Below are 17281 nucleotides of genomic sequence, written 5' to 3' on the forward strand. Positions count from 1 at the left end.
ATTCTGTGTGTGTCACCTGAAATACAGCATGTGTAAGAAGTGGAGGGTATGTGATGTTTGAGCTAAGAATGTATTTACTCAGTGGGGATAATAATTTGACAATTCATAGCATGGTTGGCAACAAGCTGAGCCATACAATTCTAGGAGATTCACTCACTTCAGTGCACCATGGCAGAGGTAGACTGCAGACCTCTGTTTGAGTTAAGCTGGTCATGATGATGTGCCAAATGCAGGCTTGACTGCAGTCAGTGCAGCAGTCCTCCTCTCTCCTGCCCCCCTGTGGTTAGAACCATGCACTCTTTCAAAAGAGCTGAACTCTGACACAGATCAACATTACATTATTTGCTCAAAGCTGCAGTCCCACTCAGTAAATACACTGGTTAAGATTCCAAAGTATCTACTGGAAGATGTGGGCAGACAAATTATTTGTCTCACTGTCACTGCGTTTTACCAGCAGGTGACAAATCACAACCTGATTATGTTACAAAAAACAACCAGATAAAGGAGTCATCTAGAAACTTGGTGTGAATGCAACCCCCAGCTGTGATTAAGAGACTTAGAGACAAAAAGTGCCATTTGCCGCATCATCCGGATCATTTACTTTACAACTTCCCCGACAAAACAGCATACCCTTATGCCTCAGCTTCTCCCCTTTGCAAAAGTAAATATTGGCACATCTGCAACATGCAAACTATGAACCCATGGCTTCTAAACTGTGTTGACACACATTCTGGGTAGGTTATATTTCAAAGAAAGTACATTGAAAACAGAATGTCATCATTTCTTTAAAATCATGAGATCAAATGTCTTTTAAAAAAAAAGAAAAAAGCATGAAACACTTTGATGTGTTGAGAGCAGCAAAACTTTGAAACCATGGTGCTGAAACATGGTGTTCAGTGTGTATTTGAGTGTGACAGAGTAAGTAGTGGATAGTAGATGATGGTGTGAGTGAAGTGGTCTTCATACTGTGCTGGAGCAAAGTGAATCCTGAACAGTGTGGGTTCCAAAAGTGGTCAGGACATTGAAAAAATATCATGTTGATTTCATGTTTACCCAAATGTCCCCATTAAATAAAACAAAACAAAACATGGGTTTGGGGTTAGGTTTAGGGTGAATATGGATAAACACACAGAAATGATCTGATTCCTGCTCCATTTTAATTTCATATTCTCACATACTGACATTTAAACCCGATGAGTGGTTGAACTCATGAACTCATGTGAACTCTGTTTCTCTAGCATTAAAGAAGTATGCAACATGGAAACAAGGCAGTTTAACTTAACACGTAAAGGTAAGATTGAATTATTCTTTTTTACCCAACACTACAAACATTATTCCTTCAATTGTTTCTATTTTGCCATATTTCAGGGCAGTGATACTGTACATTGTTATTGCTGGGCTGAGTGACATGCACTGGTGTTTGCTATAGAGGCTGTAGATGTGTTGCATATGGACCCAGTGATGGACATATGGCCTAGGATATGCCACTGTAATTATCTACTTTGACCTCATACTGATACACCAATTATAATGGCTAAAACCACATGTGTTGAAGCAGGTGCGATTTTAGCGCAAACACACCTAAATTTAATCTTAGCATCCCTCAATTATTATTATTATTATTATTATTATTATTATTGTTGTTGTTGTTGTTGTTGTTGTTGTTGTCCCAATCAATGTCACATTATGAACCAATTTTGTCATTTTAACTCCACATAGCGTTACCAGCAGCCGGTGTAAAGTCTAAGCGGAATTACAGAGTTGCCAGGTTTGTGTGTTTTGTGCAAAAAGTGTGCTGTTTTTAAAGAGAGACAGAGCGGGCAAGTGCAATAAACGGGGGATGCCTGACATGATTACCTGGCAACCTTCAACGTCAACCATCTGTGTATACACACACACACACACACACACACACACACACACACACATATCTATCTATCTATCTATCTATCTATATATATGTTTTTTTTTTTTTGTTTTTTTTGTGGTATCAAACCCAGGCTAGCCCTGAGATGGACTGGCGACTGTCCAGGGTGTTTCCTTGCCTTCCGCCCAATGAGCGCTGGGATAGGCTCCAGCAACCCCCCACGACCCTTGTGAGGACAAGCGGTTTAGAAGATGAATGAATGAATGAAACCCAGGCTACTAGTCGTGTAGAAAAAGATTTATGATATAACAGTGGGTTCAACACTTTTGCAGGGTACTACATGCATGAAGGGCTGCTCCTAGAAATCGTCCCTGTTCACGTGGCTGCATACTTTTTGCAGTGTAGTGTAGTGTGATGTTCATGACTGTTACTATAGCGAATACTGCTATTGATGCTATTGATGCAATTTGTGCAAACTCTGCTAATGTTAAGTGCTCAGTGCTCAAAGCTATTACAGCTAGTGACATACTAAACATTACCATTAGTATTGGTATAAGCTTATGTCTTCATTAGCTACATTGCTGCCCACTGGAAAACAAATGTAAGTATTGAAATAAGATGTTTATGAGCTGTTCTGTTAAGTGTCCATGAGATAATACAACAGACAAATCGTTAGAAATTGTTGTACCAAGGTCCTCTTATTCAGCAGTAACAATATGTCTGTGGAAAACTTGGCCCAAAAAATTGGGGTAATAGTACTCCAAACACAGTTATAAGACATTAGAGTATCCTCTGAAAAGGTGTTTTATTGGAAAGACTGACTGCCAGAACTTAGGAAAAGACATCAAATTTGTTGGATAGGTGTACAAAGACCCTCCTGTATTAACACCAAATGTTGAGACTTTGCTTTTGACCTTTAAAAAAGTATATTCCACTAAATCCATGAGGGTATACTTTTAATATATGATGCAGGAGGGTATTAGGACCAATAAAAACATTACTACTGTTGTTTCTCTTGGGTTGGGTCCTTTTATGAGTTAGACTGACTGGACTGTATGTGCCAGGTAATTTCTTTCTCTTCTTAGCTGAGCAGGTTGTCTATCTAAGAAAAGATTCCCTGCAGGTTATTTGATATTTCGTTATATACTTGTTCTACCACGGTGATGGCCTCTCTCAGCTGAACAGCCACATAGGTTTCAACCATTGTCCTCAGGTCCTGCAGGGACCAGTCCAACTTGTCCACAGTCTCCCCTATGGGTTTCATGTTATCCTGAGCGATGAGCAGCATTGTGATCATCTCCATGACCAGGGGCTCCAGCTTGGCCGTCAGAGCGTCAATGCCAGCCCTGTGCTTCCTAGCATAGTCGGTGATGATTGGATCCACCTTGATGAGGATCCTATTGACATGTTTCCTCAGGACAGTCCTCAGGCTAATACGCCGGTTCTCTAGGTCAGTGCGCAGGCTATGTATTTCAGTATGGATGAACTCATGGACAGCAGCAGTGGCTTCTTTGATCAGGTCAGAAAGTGCGTAAATGTAAGGCTCAGCTGTAAGGTTCTTAATTAGGTTGAGTATCATATCCAGGTCATTAGATAGCTGATCCCTGCGAGAGGGAGGAAAGAGGTAAGAACAAAAGCAAAATTGTGAGAAATAACTGACATGAGAAAATCCTGAAAAAGAACATATATGAGCGACTAAGAGAATGGCTAAATATGAATCGATTAGAGGAGAATGAAACTAGTACGCGAATGACTGAATGCATTTCTGTACTTGAATTTCTCATGGTCGGTGTCACTGAGGTTGGCCAGGGCGTTCTCCACAATGTTCTTCACCTTCTCCAGGAAGACGATCAAAGCAGGTCCGCTGTCATCCATCTGGGAGTCTGTATCACTCTGCATGGAGGCAGCATGGCAGCCTGGAGAGAGAGGAGGCCAGGGGAGGAGAAAGATGGTGACTAGAGTAAAGGAAAACACAGCAGCCACTATTCTATTCAAGGATTTATTATTATTTAGCAAAAGTGTTAGTTCTCTGAGGAACCAGGTGAGCAGCAGGAGCTGCAATACTCACCCACTGCCAGCAGGAGGGTGAGAGCGAGAGCCATGAATTTCATGATGTTTGTCTGAGGAGCAAACAGCAGAGAACAGTAGGTGAATATACACTCTAACAGTGTTTCAGTAAAAGGGGTTTCATGAAAACATGTTTAGATTGCCCACAAACAGAAGTGAAGAGGAGCAAAATCTGACAATCAAAAAACAGTTAGTAATCCAGTAACTCTTGAAATGCCTCGGTTGAAGCAAAGTAAAGACCAGACAAGCAGGCACATTTAATGCAAGAAGATGCAATCTGAGTAGATTAGGCTTGGCTAAAAAGCAGTGCAGACCGTTCAACGAGATTAGCTCTGGGTTGCTACCTAAGACATAATCTGACAGAGACAGTCCTCGGCATAAGCTATATAGGCATCACCCAGGGTGCCATCCAATCAGAGGGCACCAAGGGTGGGAGTATAAATAAATGTATTTATTTATTTATTTGTGTGCAATTGGGACAGGGAAGATATAAAAACCTAATTAATTTAATAAATAATCTTCATTTCATGTCAAAAGTAAGCAAATCGAGGTGCCTGCCCTGGGCCGTGCCTGTGCCAATTTCTGTCCCCACCACCATCGTGTTGGCTACTTTCAGTGAGCAGCAACACACAACCTGGACTTTCCTGCATGTTGGAAAACTTGAAGACTCCCCAGTAAGCACAGCAGATTCATTTTACACTTGGTGGTGTTTTATTGTTAAAAGGTTCAAACAGTCTGGGGCACAGGGGAGAAACAGAAAAAGAGAGAGCAAGCAAGCCGCTTAAGCCCAGTTAAGTGAATTTCTTTTGACATTTGGCAGCTGTTAGCAGCTTCCTGGCTTATTTTCACTTTTGTGATGGCTTTAAGACTTTTTTGCACTGGTACTATGAACTTATGTAGTTGTAGCTTGGCCTTAGATTAGCTTGGTTGATTATCCACTGTATTTATACACATACTAATGTATTGTGACAGGAATGTGATATTTTGTGAGCAAAGTGCAAACTAACACAATGGTGGTTAGTACATTTGTTTAGCATTATGGTTCTACAGAAACGTCAGTGCATTCATTAGGTGGTTTCAGAGACTTAAGGGGTTCTGCAATTGTGAAAACAATTGATATTAAAACAATTGACATCAAAAAGAAAATGTACTTTTTAATTCTTAAGTATGTGGAGAGGCAAGTACTCCAGTACTTTAACAGAGAGTATCTATAATTCAACTTAAGTGATGGGGTTGTGTAATTTGTCCACCATTGCATGCTGATCAAGCAAATTTGATTTTACATCGGAAAGGACGAGTTATGTTAGCAGTGCACAAACTTAATAAACGTATGCCTGTTACATATAACAGGGATCTTCGCTCAATCTTGTTATTGCTAGAATACCTGCAGGGGTGTTGTTTCAGCAAAAGGCAAGGTAGACATCACAGAAATACTTGATGATGATGGGATTTGAAAAATAAGACCTTACCCAAAACTTTGTTAAAAAGCTGGGCATGTGTACACATTTTGATAAATAAAGGCCGGTCTCAGTGAGAAGCCGGATTGTTTTTGCAGCATAGATGCAGTTTTGTTTTGTTTTTTTCTTTTTATCATCTGAGGTTATTTGGTCACATCCTTTTTATACAGGTAATATGTATACTTACTGCTTTTAATAAACAATTTGATAGCATTTCCCATCTTTGCTGAGCAACAGTTTTGTAAAAAGGCAGGTCCCTACTCACTGACTGAAGCAAATAAAAGACCGGGTTATGATTTGAAGATTTATGTTACACTATTTAGTGCATGATTCAGTGTGTGACCAGCCAGAACTGAGGGACCTGCTTTGCTATTGTAAAATGCACCATGGACAGAAAGAACAGAGAGAACAAATTATCATTAGTAATTTATTTAAACCACAGAAAATAAAGAAATGCACTGAATTACATGCTATTTTTAGTAGGTGACCAAGGGGTGTTTACAACATAGCAAAACAAAGGGCAAATTTGGTACAAACAGGTGGATTTCTGAAGGTCTGACCATGCAGGCTGATTTCAGACTGATTTCATTTGTACAGGCTGTTGGACACTTCTTTAAAGCAGCTGGACAAAATGCCTTCACAACACACTGTCGAAAATCATGGATGAACAAACAAGTTCAGACAGACATTATGGACCGATTAGAGGTCAATTTTCTTCTCATAGGCAAATAAACCTGAATGAGTGCACTTTATATGAATAAACCAGATCCAGGGAATAGCAGATGCTGTACCTTGCATATCTGAATATCTGCCTGCAAAAGTATTTTTGTCACAAAAAAGTCTGAGTCTGGTCAGTGGTCAAGCGAGGTAGACTCAGTGCTGGGAGAGAGAGCACCAGCAAAGTGGCACCTGTTCCTGCACAAACAACTGGACTGTCCTCAACACAGGAGTAGTGTTAGCTTTATCAGAGATGGTTAGAGTTACATATTTAATTCTATCCATCTTTGCTTTTATCTTTCAGTCATATTGTCAGTTTTCAAGTCGTCCACATTGTAACTTTTTTTTAAATTAAAGTCCATATTGGCATGTTACTATTTTTTTTTTTTTACTGACGTCCGTGTGAACCAGTCCAGTCAAATATTTCTTCACCCCCTCCCCTCCTCCTTTTAAACAAAGGGGTTGTATTTTGTAGGTTACTGTGACATGATGACATTTCCCTTTAAAGCCAATAAATTGGCTGATCAATAGATAATGTAGTGTAGACAAAAAGGTAAAATATATCACAATACATCAAATATATTCATCTGTTTAGTGATTATAATCACACAGTTTGGATATTTGTATTACTTGAATGAAGAAATGAGGAAGATGTGCTGTTAATCAGTAATGAAGTTGTCTTATTTCTAGTTTAGAATTTACAAGTATTTTGTGTGTGACAGAATGGGAGTTGATGAAACTAATTAACTGTGTTGCAGCCTAATGTAGTACATGGTGGATGTGGTACATGATGTAATGGTGTGCGATGAGCTGGAAAATGGAGGACCCTCCCTGGGTAAGGCACAGAGGGATCTTGTGGCTTACTAAAAGGGACGGTGTGGGGTGGGGGCGTCATCTCTGGAACTTGTCTAGGGCTCCAGAAAGGCCAGGGCCGGCCCTGAACAAAGAATTAGCTATTCAGCTCTCTGCACTCCAAGTTAGTATTTCCATCCAGAGGAATTATATTGAAATTAACTCTGAAAATAACTGCTGAAATATCATCACAGAATGAGAAACATTCTCTGCAAGGTAGATGTCAAAGTTAACACATCAACTTCTCCACCTTCCAAAGAAGCAATACTTCATAACTTCATAAATACTGAAAGACAAGAACACTGTAACCTCCATCTAGCAGTTCCCGGTGGTGCTTTCCAAATAAAACTTTTTTTTTTTTTTTTTTTTTTTTTTTTTTTTAAACACACACATTGGCACACAAATGATTCTGTACTGACTCCCTATTGTGTATTCAGTGCCAACTCAGCCTTAGTCCCTGCTACAGCTGCAGCAGTCGCTTGTCTTACCTGGTGCTGTTGGCCTTGAGACTGAACAACTAATGGGAGTGTCAACTTTTTATAGTGCCTGGGTGACGGGTGAGGCCTTGTGGGAGGGAGGGGAAGATGTGAGGGCCATGCGTCTCCATGGAAGTGGACCTCACCCCCCAACTGCTTCCCTTAGCAGGGGACTGGGTTGAGGGTTCAGTGGCCACCTGCTGGGAGGAGAGCTTTCAGTGAGTGCCAGCGCGCACACAAGGCAGTCCATATACAAACAAGCATGCTCACACACAGAGCCACAAACACACATAGGCCAAGGCAAGTAAATTTGGGATACACCGGGGCAATTTCTATGATAGGAACACTGATAGGAACAGTATCTCACAGGTTTATGAGTCAATTTTGCCATTTGACAATGAGACAATGTGGTTTACTGAGTGCACTGTTTATCTCAAGTGCACTTTGCTGAGTGAAGTTTGTTATAGCACATTAGTAAAGTAGTGGGACAGAGCACCACATGGATAGGCGTGGGTACCAAAACTCATAAACAATGGCCTTTTCAGGGTTTGAGCATTTAAACTGCCACTGTTCATGTTTAAATGCTGTTTAAAAAAAAAAAAAAAAAAAAAAAAACATTTAATGGGTAATAAAACATAAAACTGTTGCTTTAAAAATAGCCAGCCAGGTTGAAAAAAAAAAAAAAAAAAAAAAAAAAAAAAATATATATATATATATATATATATATATATATATATGTGTGTGTGTGTGAGTGTATGTGTGTGTATATATATATATATATATATATATATATATATATATTAATAAACTTTTTTTTCCGCAGGGGATGCACAACTTGAAACATGTACAGCACACTGAAATTACCAGGGCAAAAAGGGCACCTCCTGCACAGCCACTTATTTTCTTAGGGTGTGCAGGAAATAAAAATATTCAAATAGTATTTATTGACAAAATATGTTAAAATGGGTCAAGACCTTTGTTCTTGTGTGGCAAGATTTTTTGACTTGACCATACATGGCACATATTGAAGTGCTGAGGTTGTGTTGGGACAGTATGTACAACATGTGTTTTGGTGCGTAGGTGTTAGATTGATCATCTCAGTTCCAAGGCCTGTTTGTAGTCCTAAAGCTACCATTGCCCAAGATGCAGGGGGTCATTCCCCTCTTTACTAAAACCAAACCACCCATGTTATAGCCAAAACAAATAGAGAGGGGTTAGAAATGCTTTTACATGAACCCAAACATCTTTACCAAGGATTTTGACAGGTTATTCTGTATGTATCAACTAAAATACAGCATGTGTAAGAAGTGGAGGGTATGTGATGTTTGAGCTAAGAATGTATTTACTCAGTGGGGATAATAATTTGACAATTCATAGCATGGTTGGCAACAAGCTGAGCCATACAATTCTAGGAGATTCACTCACTTCAGTGCACCATGGCAGAGGTAGACTGCAGACCTCTGTTTGAGTTAAGCTGGTCATGATGATGTGCCAAATGCAGGCTTGACTGCAGTCAGTGCAGCAGTCCTCCTCTCTCCTGCCCCCCTGTGGTTAGAACCATGCACTCTTTCAAAAGAGCTGAACTCTGACACAGATCAACATTACATTATTTGCTCAAAGCTGCAGTCCCACTCAGTAAATACACTGGTTAAAATTCCAAAGTATCTACTGGAAGATGTGGGCAGGCAAATTATTTGTCTCACTGTCACTATGTTTTACCAGCAGGTGACAAATCACAACCTGATTATGTTATAAAAAAAACAACCAGATAAAGGAGTCATCTAGAAACTTGGTGTGAATGCAACCCCCAGCTGTGATTAAGAGACTTAGAGACAAAAAGTGCCATTTGCCGCATCATCCGGATCATTTACTTTACAACTTCCCCGACAAAACAGCATACCCTTATGCCTCAGCTTCTCCCTTTTGCAAAAGTAAATATTGGCACATCTGCAACATGCAAACTATGAACCCATGGCTTCTAAACTGTGTTGACACACATTCTGGGTAGGCTAGATTTCAAGGAAAGTACACTGAAAGCAACACGTCATCATTTCTTTAATATGATTTTGGACTGAGATCAAATGTCTTAAAATATAAGCATGAAACACTTTGATGTGTTGAGAGCAGCAAAATCTTGAGACCATGGTGCTGAAATATGGTCTATTATATATGTCTATTTCCGTGTGATAGAGTAAGTAGTGGATAGTAGATGATGGTGTGTGTGAAGTGGTCTTCATACTGTGCTGGAGCAAAGTGAATCCTGAACAAGAATGTCTTCCTGCTCCAAATAAATTAAATCTCTTGGGACTTCTGTTCCTCCACTGAGGGAAATCAAACTTTTGCTATTGCTGATATTTTCACACAGTGTTCCTGTGAGTTTTGGAAACTCACTGAGGCATTTTGGAAACTTGCTGTGCCTTCCAGCCAACAAAATTGAGTGCTTCACCCATTGGCTCTGTGTTCAGTGAGGTGATCACTGGAACCATGAGATAAATGCTTCCAAGAAGAGAGGTTAGAGGCAGTTGGAAGGCAATCAGGAGAAAATAGGGGACAGTATCTGCTTCAAAATATGCTACAAAATGAGTCCCTTCCAATACTGTTTTGGACAGTATAGAAGTGCTTGTTGACTATAAACAAGCTAAACCTTTCAGGTAGTTGCAAGATGGCGGCATGCAAGGACGCAGTGGCTCAGGGCTCTCGCTACTGGGATGAGATCCTGAGGGCCCAGTCACATTAGGGCAATTTGCTCCGTATCGTACTAAAGAAAAAATGCCCCCCTCCCCAGTCCCCTGCTGGCCTGCACTCACATCACCTAAAGCTGAAACGCGCTCATGCACGATTGCCCCTGGTTTGCACGTTTAAAAACGACACGCATGGCCTGACTTCACTATAAATCTATATAGTTCAAATACATTCATCATGTCTTCCCTTTAACTGAAAGACGTTTTTGTTCCTTTTAAGGGATGTTTATTTACCTTGACAGTTTCAGAGGTATCTTCCTCCTTCTTCGTCCAACTGACAGCCGGAGCAGCATGTCAGCTGGCTGCTATATGTGTGTGCACACCTGGCACCAACTAACTGCTGCAGAACTAAATACTACATTTTCAGCTTTTCGTAGACCGGTCCCGTTGTGTGTTGGATCCCCACCACTGCCAGCTCTCTCTACATATTGCATAATGTCCTCATTTGGGTAAACACTGTTGATTTGATGTTGGACATTATCCTCTGTCCAGATAGTGAGCAGAGCCCTAATGTCCTTGTTTGACCAGTATTGCCAGTTGTTCTCTATTTTTCTTTTCTCTGTTATTTTTCTGCTACAAAAGTGAGGTGCTCTGCTGAGATCTGTACTTATCAGCTGCACCCATCTCACCACCCATAACCCTTAACTCTGCCTCAGACCTTGATTCAGAGAGCCTTCTCTGGCCCACGGGTATTTGGTGGGCCATTAGCACCTGGAAACGGGTCCTGACATAGCCCCACCAAGGTGCAATCAAAGACTGGAAGTGATAATGGAAATGCAACCAGCCTTGACACGCACTTGCACACCCACATTTGATGCAACAGTGGAAAGCAGGTTAATGTGTCCTCAATGCATCTTGAGATGTGATTGCTCAGGCCACATTCGGAGGTATCCTGGGACACTTGTCCGCATCACATTTTAAGTGTAAACAACATCGGCCAGACCATCACTTTTCCAACAGAAAAAATATACCTGACTGCCCAGCACAGCTGAACTGTCACCTGATGGATCAAATGCAAACTGAAGTTCAGGATAGTTATAAAGCAGCTGTTTAATGAATAAAAACACTGTCTACACTGGTTTCATCATCCTCTGGTTTTATTGATTTATTTATCTTTACTCTTGTATGTAATTTCTGACACACATCAGAGGCATAACTGTGGAAGAACCCCTGCCCACACACATTCAAACATTCAAGTTCAGCGTCAGATTCAGGTTGATTTATCCACTGCAGCGGAAAACCTGACCTTCCCAAACCTGCAGGAATAATAAATAATCTGAGTCTGAATGATTGAATTGTGTCTAGCCCAACAGTCTTAGAGTTGAGCATTACAAACTCTAGTGTTCAGACATTTACATTTTCCTACATAATAAGTTTTGAGAATGAGTTTCAACTTTTTTAGGACAAAATGAAACGGAAGACAATGCTCCTAATTCACCCAATTAATTTTCCTCTTCAGATTATGTGTCTGTCTATCATTACATGCATTTACCGCGTCACTCATTGTACATTTACTATGCCCTTGTAATAATGTGAAACTATTTACCGACAACAGCCTATTTCCTAAATGTAGGTCAGGGGTCTGAAGGCTTTTAGGATAGATATATGTCATCATCATCATCAGCATCATCATTATTAAAACATTTATTTAGACAGCACCTCATAAAAACATGCCTCGCAACAAAGTGGAATGGAAATAAAATAAAATAATGGCATTTGGGATATTGGATAATTTATTGTATTTCTTTAAGAGCACTTCAAATGTTGTATGACAACATAATGTGACAGAGGAAATGACAGTAATAACTTACAGATGTGAAATACCTCTTAAGTAATTGATGGTGCATTAAAATGAGGCTGGAGTGAACAAGGATGCCTCCCTTTGTTAGATGCCTGTTGCCTCAACTCAAAAACACAAAGCATTTGTTCTTTGCAAATGGAAATGATACATGTTTACTTGCATACAGAGCGGGAAAGTAACATTAGATCACAAGTGGGCAGTCAAGATGCATGTGGAGATGCATTGTCCTACCAGGTGTTAACAGGGCCTAATGTCAGCACTCTGAAGGGTCCCAAATGGCTTTTGGCAAGCTTGAAAATTCACATCTTTTCACCTCAACACCCCTGAGGACAGATGAAAAGGATGAACAGTTAGGGAGAAGACAGGAGGTGAAGCAGGGCCTTATGATAGAATGATACAGTAGCAATTATATGGTTATTTTCTAAATGAGGCTTAATGACAACATGCCCATTTACCTGCATGTATCAGCAAGACTCCAACTCTCCACTCTTGATAAGGTACTATACATTTTCATTTGGAGGAATAAATCTCATGAAACAGCATAAAATCACACCATGTCCGAATCAATCCAAGCAAATCTGCAGTTATAAATTAACACTCCTCACTGACTAAACAATTTTACCTGAAAATAGATTTGTAATGTAGCTGCAACCACAAGCTTCTCAAGCCTGCAATGGAGCATAGAACAATACAACAGGTCACAACCCACACAGGACACACATATAGTGGTTACACTTATGTCACAGGTCTCCAGAAATATTAAGGTTGTTTAATTTTGTTAATAGGATTTGTATTTCATATTGGCTGAATGTGATGCTGCTCTGAATTCCTGCACTACAGCACCACCTGCTGGGATCTTTGCCAAACATGCAAGTGACACCCCATTAATGTATTAATGAATATTTACCAAAATTTGAGAGGATAATCTGAATGAAAAACAATTTGAGGGATTTATTAAAACTTTGGCCAATTTCTCATCTCCATTTTCTGAGCAAAAGGATTGGGCCACCTACACATTAATCCATCTAAATCCATAGACATTACTATGGAGTTGGCCCCTCCTTTGCAGCTAGAACACTTTTCAGGGAAGTCTTTCTCCAAGATTCTGGTGTGTGAGTGTGTCTGTGGGAATTTTTGCCTGTTCATCCAGAAGAGCATTTGTGAGGTCAGACACTGATATTGGACAAGAGAGCGTGACTCATAATCTCTGTTCTAGTTCATCCCAAAGGTGTTAGACGGGGTTGAGGTCAGGGCTCTGTGCCAGTCAAGCCGAGGCCAGACCCAGAAAAACAGGCATTATTCCTCCTCCACCAAACTTTGCAGTTGAAACAATACCGTCAGGCAGGGAACGTTCTCTTGGCATTCACCAAACCCAGACTCATCCATCAGACCGCTAGATAGAGAAGCGTCATTCCACAGAACACGTTTTCACCGCTCCAGAGTCCAGTGGCAGCGTGCTTTACCCCGTTCTATATGACGCTTGGTGATATAAGGTTTGCGTGCAGCTATTCAGCCTTGAATTCAGTTTTGTGCTGATGTTAATGCCAGAGGAGGTTTGGAGCTCTGCAGAGCGTCGGCCAGTTTTACACATGAGCTACTCCGAGTTTCAAACACCTTTTTTCTCCACTGAATAAAATCAAGTTCAGTTCTTCAGTTACACGAGTCCTGCATGATCATTTTCCGGCTCGTTTTTTAAATGATTATTTTGGTCATTGCACCTTTTAATTGTCAAACTAAAACGCATTCTTCTTTTTTTCACAATACAGTGTACACGGTAGTTTTATGGAATTGTTGACATATTAAGCACTTGTTTTATGCGGCATCTACTTGACCGTTTTCACTCTGCATCCAAAGATCGGTGGAGACGGAGCTCCGTTGCCTCCTGCACTGCACAAAATACCAGCACACGAAAGAATCCCACCTCCCTTCATTCTACCACAACTTTGAAAACCTTCCTCCAAATGATAGGTACGATGCAGAACGACGGCAGAATGCCACATCAGCAGAAAGATGGACTTGTTGTAATTCAAGGACAGTGGCGAGGAAAACGTCCAAACATTTGTCACCGGGTCGATTTATGTGATTGAGTATTTAGTCCAAGGCTGGCATGTCCAAACACATGCCACTGTATTTCATAAAAGATGCTTCTCTGGTGTGGAATCCATTTTACAGACATGAAATATACCTTGCCATAGCTTTAGAAACATCTGTGTAGTGTGTTCTGAAGATGCCATACATTTGTAGTCTGTTGGACAAACACTGTGGCCGAAAAATACACAGGCTACCTTTCAATTCTATTTCCTGATCACAGGTCTATAGCGTCATAACGGCCCAACAGGCCGCCATCAAACAGCAAACTGCGCCGCAGCAGTGCGCCCTTCCGTATAGCTCACCTGGTAGCGCGCGTGCCACTTCTTGAGGCTGAGTCCTGAGCTCAGAGACCCGGGTTCGAGTCCAGCCACAGGCGTTTGCTTCATGTCGTCCCTTCTACTTGGAGGTGTAGAGTAGCCCAGGACGAGGTGCCTAAAGTTAAAAAAAAAAAGTCAGCCAACTCATAGCTTGTCTTGAATTTCCTTTGATTTTTCGATGTGTTGCTCTCATCTGCCTTCTCTTATTGCGGACTGCAGCGCCAGACAGGTTGGAATTCCTGACATGCATAGCAACCGTTGCCAAGCGGGCTGCCTGCATAGCCTACAAACTTTTTCAAAGACTTGTCATCGCTGCCAATGACTTTGTCAGCAAGGGAAGACAATCACACAGTCTTAGAGTCCTTCTTCTAACGCCACAAGAGCCCTTCAATAGCCATCCTGCCATCAATCCTGGTCAATCAAGTTGAAATTTTGCAAAACGGAACGTCGCAGCCATTGGCCACAATGCTAGGGGGCAGCAGATCGACCAGACAAGGCTGGCATGTCCAAATACAGCTCATTTGAAAAGTGAAAAATACAAATATTTGTGTAGCCTACTCGTTCTGTTCTTGTTGCTGGTGCTGATGATGGGCTATAGGCCAATATTGCGAGGACAAGAAGCGAGCTGAAACCGTGAGTGTGCCAGCAATAGCGCCGAAACGAAGGTTGTTGTCGTGGGAGACGGATCTCAGCGAGGGGAGCGGCCGCTCGCCCCGGTATGCAGGTAAGTTTCAACTGGCAGGCACCTGCTCCCCTCTCTGATATCCGGCTCAGTGGCCTTGAGCAAGCCACTGTACCGCAGCTTGTTTTTTTTTTCTCTCTTTACACCCTGTTTTCTTGCTTTCTCATCGTGTGTGTCTGCGTCTCTCATAGGCATAGGGAGACAGACAGATGGCATGACATTTTTTTTTTTTTTTAAGGAATAACCCAGTCCAAATCATTCAATATTCAAACTATTTTCCCATCAACAGCCGAGAATATTATCATTCACATGCAATGTCAACTGAACACTGGATTTCAAATCGTCTCCGCCCCATCAAATCAAATCAAAGCCCTTGTGATAGGGGCCCTAGCGCAGATTGATGGGGAAATGCCTTGTAGGCCTACTGCACTCGCTTGACGTCAGTTGACTTGGGAAAAACAAGCAGATTTCAAAACACGTGGCTTGCTTGCTGCTACTTTCAAACTTGCTTCCAATAGTGTTAAAGGATGTGTTTCTCTTTTAGAAAATCGGGTGCAAGGAGCTCATCTAAGCCTGAGTGTAAAGCCCTCCTTCATTCATTTTGGCTCTCTGTGGCTGACAAAATTTCAAATACGCCTAGCCATCGCTTCTAAGGCACTTCATGTTTCCCGCTGGTGTCCACCTTCAGCTGTACTTGCAAAAACTATGCCACAGGCAAATCCTGCCTCTCAAATTCACACAAAATCCTGAGCAAACATCGCCCCATACTCACCAAGCTGGGCCAAATTGACTCTGGGCAGCAGCTCGCCAGCGCCCCGGGCAGCAGCTCGCCAGCACCCCGGACAGCGCCCGGCATAGGCTACAGGGTGTCTATAAAGTCTCTTTACAATTTAACAAATTTATTACAAAAGCAAATGAATAGACAAATCTGTGGAAATTATTACAAAATGAGGAGTAGATATTGAAGGTTTTTGTTTGTTTGTTTGTTTTGCCTCATTTAATACATGTTAACACGTGGCATGCTTGTTGCTACTTTCAAACTTGCTTCCAATAGTGTTAAAGGATGTGTTTCTCTTTTAGTAAATCGGATGCAAGGAGCTCATCTAAGCCCTCTCAACGCCCCTTAAAGAAATGTCCTGCCCCTCAAATCATAATTTTAAAAGTTGAGAAAGAACATTTTAATAGATTGCCCTACAAAGTGAATGCTCTGTGTACCTGTGCAGGCTCACTGACTGCATTCGGCAGCGTTCACCCCCCGCCCCCTCCAATCACTGCAAATAACCCTGTTTCAGGTTTCTCAGTAAGCAGGGCAGAGCGAAATGAGCGGCATAACAGCGGTAGACTTTAACGAAGCTGCCAATCTCCGTCGAATTTATCATAGCGATTCGTGAGATAATCAACAACAAAAACTAAAAGTAAATACAACATCTGTAGCTTATTTGTTCAGTCAGCTGGGGAGTAGGCTAGTCTACTGTTCTTCTCACAGTATTAGTCTGTCAGAGTGGAGTGTTTCTCAATCCCACAAGCACAGATGTAAGCCTGTCCCCTGCTCAGAGCCGACTAACCTGTGTCTGTCTGTGACCCCGACATAAAACCGGCTCCAGACCCCAGCCTTCAGCTCTCCACAGTTTTCTCGTTTCACACAAAAGACCCAAACCCTAACTGTGAATGGATTTTTTTTTTAATAGGCTACTATGCCAGCCCTTTTTAGTTTTGTAAATATTGGCTATACTGAGAGGTATTCTTACTTTTATTTATTTATATAATTAAATTTATTTCAGAATTTGGCCATCCGATTAAGATAAATTTGATGTTGTTGGTTGTCAAAATCTGGATGGATATTTTATTTCATTCTTTATTATTTATTTATTTATTTATTTATTTATTTATTTTCAGTTTTATTTTTCAAGACTTGCTGAATTGATTTTTTCATAACTAGGCCTACCTTTCTTAGTTTCGTTAATATTGACAATAGTGAGAAGTGTTATTGTTGGATTCGAATATATTTGATAATGTAGGCCATCCGATTAAGTTAAATGTCATGTTGTTAGTTGACATAACCTGGGTGAGGAATATTTTTTTTTTTATTGTTTTGTTTTTCAGTTTTCTCCCTGAGGGATTGCCACCTTATTGTGGCCAGGGGGTTTGCGTGGCTCAGTGACCCTAAGAGCTACACCAGCAGGAGCTTAGCTTTCAGGTGGATAGTTGGATAG

The 17281-nt window shown here is 41.1% G+C and overlaps 1 protein-coding gene across 1 annotated transcript; it reads right to left on the minus strand.

The window, feature by feature from the left end:
- Positions 1 to 2969: 2969 nt before the first annotated feature.
- On the minus strand, positions 2970 to 3978 carry LOC115370517 (apolipoprotein A-I-like). Its single transcript, XM_030067543.1, has 3 exons — positions 3936 to 3978; positions 3639 to 3783; positions 2970 to 3471 (listed from the first exon to the last, which is right to left on the minus strand). The coding sequence occupies exons 1-3, from the start codon at positions 3976 to 3978 to the stop codon at positions 2970 to 2972; spliced, it is 690 nt and encodes a 229-aa protein (XP_029923403.1).
- Positions 3979 to 17281: the final 13303 nt, after the last annotated feature.

This window comes from Myripristis murdjan, chromosome 13, assembly GCF_902150065.1.
Source record: "Myripristis murdjan chromosome 13, fMyrMur1.1, whole genome shotgun sequence".
Classification (NCBI taxonomy): domain Eukaryota; kingdom Metazoa; phylum Chordata; class Actinopteri; order Holocentriformes; family Holocentridae; genus Myripristis; species Myripristis murdjan.

Bases quoted from the DNA above. Each gene is read 5' to 3' on its own strand.
- LOC115370517 (XM_030067543.1), bottom strand. From the start codon at position 3,978: ATGAAATTCATGGCTCTCGCTCTCACCCTCCTGCTGGCAGTGG. The intron at 3,784-3,935 runs GTGAGTATTGCA...CTCTCTCTCCAG, and splicing joins CACCCTCCTGCTGGCAGTGG to GCTGCCATGCTGCCTCCATG. The intron at 3,472-3,638 runs GTACAGAAATGC...TCCCTCTCGCAG, and splicing joins ACCGACCATGAGAAATTCAA to GGATCAGCTATCTAATGACC.